Source organism: Lucilia sericata, unplaced genomic scaffold, assembly GCF_015586225.1.
Source record: "Lucilia sericata isolate MDLA Ls3-8-SP2 unplaced genomic scaffold, ASM1558622v1 Contig000539F_arrow, whole genome shotgun sequence".
NCBI classification, from domain to species: domain Eukaryota; kingdom Metazoa; phylum Arthropoda; class Insecta; order Diptera; family Calliphoridae; genus Lucilia; species Lucilia sericata.
The window spans coordinates 255,001-258,901 of NW_023994549.1; the positions used below are offsets into that span (position 1 = coordinate 255,001).

At 31.8% G+C, this 3,901-nt stretch overlaps 1 protein-coding gene across 1 annotated transcript in view; it reads left to right on the forward strand.

Annotated features, from left to right (window-relative positions):
- Nucleotides 1–3,041, forward strand: part of LOC119605949 (WD repeat-containing protein 44-like) — an 11,639-nt gene extending 8,598 nt beyond the window's left edge. Inside the window, 7 exon segments of the mRNA XM_037959301.1 lie at nt 914–956; nt 958–1,509; nt 1,572–1,703; nt 1,766–2,552; nt 2,555–2,583; nt 2,648–2,776; nt 2,847–3,041. Of these exon segments, the coding sequence (XP_037815229.1) occupies nt 914–956; nt 958–1,509; nt 1,572–1,703; nt 1,766–2,552; nt 2,555–2,583; nt 2,648–2,776; nt 2,847–3,002 (1,828 nt within the window). The 3' untranslated portion in view covers nt 3,003–3,041.
- The last annotated feature ends 860 nt before the right edge of the window (nt 3,042–3,901 follow it).

Sequence of the window (3,901 nt, forward strand, 5' to 3'; positions counted from 1 at the left end):
TAGTAATAGATAGATAGATAGATAGATAGATAGATAGATAGATAGATAGATAGATAGATAGTAGATAGATAGATATATAGATAGATAGATAGATAGATAGATAGATAGATAGATAGATAGATAGATAGCTAGATAGATAGATAGATAGATAGATAGATAGATAGATAGATAGATAGATAGATAGATAGATAGATAGATAGATAGATAGATAGATAGATCGATAGATAGATGAAGATAGATAGATAGATAGATAGATAGATAGATAGATAGATAGATAGATAGATAGAATAGATAGTAGATAGATAGATAGATAGATAGATAGATAGATAGATAGATAGAAGATAGATAGATAGATAGATAGATAGATAGATAGATAGATAGATAGATAGATAGATAGATAGATAGATAGATAGATAGATCGATAGAAAAAAATTGTTTAATAATACTGGCGATTTAAAAGAAATTTTTTTTAAAGAGTATAGATTGCTTAAGGTTTCTTTGAAAACAAAAAAAAACTAATCGATGCAGTAAATCGGTAGAATTTAATTTAGTAATAAAATAAACTTCATATGGTTTAAACAATTTGCATCAATTTTCCCACTTAGAATTTACATTCTTGTATGTAGTATGTAGGGGAATATACACGATTTGTCACCAACGAATACATACATAAAATATCATTCCTTATAATCGAATCGAAAATTTTTTCCAAATTATCTTACCAGAGGTTCATTAGGATTCTGAAAAAAATAATCATATTAAATTGTAGTTGAAGTAATAAAGATAATGTTGTATACAACATTAAAATTCAACTTTATGTTGCATAATATATTCATTGTGTAGTCTCATTTATTGTATTAAGCATTGCAATTCTTTTCTTATTTTAATCTATCTTGCACGCATCTACATTCAGATATCCATCTCTAATATATCGCAGTAGCAGTGATAAGGAACGACCGTAAATCTGCGGGGGATGAAGATGTTTTAAAGCAAATGAATATTGATGTGCGCATACGTACGAACTCGGGCAAACAGTTGACAGATTTCGAAATACTAGAACAAGTGCCGGTTAAAAATTTAGAAACTGGTGAAACAATGCCATTATCCGAGGTACGGCCACCGCCAGTACCAGAAGGTTGGAACCCCCTGTCACTGCATATACTTAAGTTAACATCACATTTGGAAGTTATACAAAAGGAATCGGACGATGAAAGTGTTATTGGTATACCGCCCAGTAGTGAGGGTCAGCCACAGGATGAGGAAGAGGGGGAGGCTGAGGACGGCAGTCGTTTGAAAAAGAAAACGGCCAAAATTAAACGTTTCTTCGGTTCAACTATGCGCAAGACCGTTGATAAAGCCAAATCGCTGGCATCAGAGGTATCACATGCTCGTCACAAAGAAGATGTGGCTGATATAGTTGATGTTATGAATCCAGAACAGAACATAAAAATTAAAGCCTCTTCTACCAACAAGGGTCCTTACGAATTTACCAAGTTGCAGCATGTACAAGTAAGATTTTTTAAAGGCCAACAATATTGAGGTTATTGATTTATTTTTCATCTTTTCAAAAGGATTTGTCTGGAGAACATACCGGGGCTGTTTGGTGTATGAAATTTAGTTCATGTGGCCGTTTATTAGCCACCGCTGGTCAAGATAAAGTTTTGCGTATTTGGGTTCTTAAAGATGCCTATCCATTTTTCCAAGTGAGTTATTATTGTGATTAACAACATAGTTAATTATTAATATAATTTAAAATTCTTACCAGGATATGCGTACTAAATATAATGCTGATCAAAAATCCTCACCAACGCCTTCACAAGAATCCTTGGTATCACAGCATTCTGCCGAGGAGGCTATAGCTATGGCAACAGCGGCTGAAAAATGTACTGGACCTTTTATGCCGAAATCCTTTTGCACTTACATCGGTCACACCTCCGATTTACTGGATGTGTCCTGGTCGAAAAACTACTTTATACTCTCAAGTTCCATGGATAAAACAGTACGTTTATGGCATATTTCACGTAAGGAGTGTCTTTGCTGTTTCCAGCATATTGACTTTGTAACGGCCATTGCATTTCATCCTCGTGACGATCGTTACTTCCTCAGCGGCAGTTTAGATGGTAAACTACGTTTATGGAATATACCCGATAAAAAGGTGGCCTTATGGAATGAAGTCGACGGTCAAACGAAACTAATAACAGCGGCAAACTTTTGTCAAAACGGTCAATTTGCTGTAGTGGGTTCCTATGATGGTCGTTGTATTTTCTACAATACCGATCAATTGAAATATCATACTCAGATACATGTACGCTCGACACGTGGTAAAAATCGCATTGGACGCAAGATCAGTGGCATTGAGCCCATGCCGGGTGAAGATAAAATCTTGGTTACATCTAACGATAGTCGTGTGCGTTTATACGATTTGAGAGATTTGAATTTGTCCTGCAAATATAAAGGTTATCTAAATGCTTCATCGCAAATTAAGGCATCTTTCAGTCATGATGGCAAATATATTATAGCGGGTTCAGAAAATCAATGTATTTATATATGGAAAACAATCATGATTATTCAAAATTAAGTTCGGTAAGTTGTCTCTCGTGTTTGGCTAATTAAAGTGTAAGTGGAATTTAATTTTCAATACTTTTAGGTACGTCGTGATAGAAGTGATTTTTGGGAGGGAATTAAAGCCCATAACGCTACAGTTACTTGTGCAATATTTGCTCCACATCCTGAGGCCATTATTAAGCCCGAACCTGATGAAATTTCACATGAAAAAGTAAATAATATATATATTTATTTTTGCATAAGAACTACATTATTAATATTTCTTACTTTTTCTCTTGAAGCAAACAAATAATCAACCAGATCCCTTGGTAGAACAACATAAAAAAGGTTGCGGTTATGTCATGGTCAGTGCCGATTTTAATGGAGCCATAAAAGTGTTTATCAATAAAACAAAACCTAAACACAGCAGTCTACCTTATACTGCAATAGCCGATTAAATTATAATTATATAATAATAATAATATTAATAAACTAATAATAATGTTATATTCTAAATTGTATGCGATATACAAACATACATATATTTTGTTAAATATTTAAATTTCTTCTTCTACATTTTAACTTTTTCATTTTAAATTCTTTCTATTTTTTGGAAAAATAATTAAAAATATAAGAAACAAAACAACTAATAACATTAAAATATTAAATAATTTATTTACAGAATTGATATTATTGCAACACACATATATAAATATTTTTATACAGGTTTACATTTTGATATTTTCTTAAATTTTTCTTTCTTTTTAATTTACAATTAACTTGTTTCTGTTTTGTGTTCAGCTTTTTTTTATCGTTTTGGTTTAATGTTTCCGTTTGTCTTATTTTTTGTTGTAGATATGATTTTTTTATATATTATTGATTGATTTTACTTAATCTGCTACAGTATTTCTTGATTATTGTGTAATATAACTCTTATTTAAATATTAAAACTAACTAAAACAAACATTTACATGAAAATAAAAATTCTTTATTTTGAGTAGCATGATAAATTTATTAATGACTTTCAATTATGGAGTAAACAAAGCAGTGGGTAGTTTTCTAAAAATATCGCTTAATCATAACAATTCAAAAATTCGTACTTTTTAAATAACTCAATGAATCCTGACGTATCGTAGATGTACGCTCTGTAGTAACCTTGTCATTTAACTCCAAACTACTCATAGCAGGAGTGGAGGTTTTGACAAAATCACTAGTTTCCAATTCAATTTCTGGAGGCTTTTCCGTTGTGGTCGAACTTACAATTTCATGATTGGGATCAACAAATTGAATGCCACCCGTACCGACATCCATACAACCCATTTGGAAGTTGACCAAATTGAATGCTATAAATTGATGG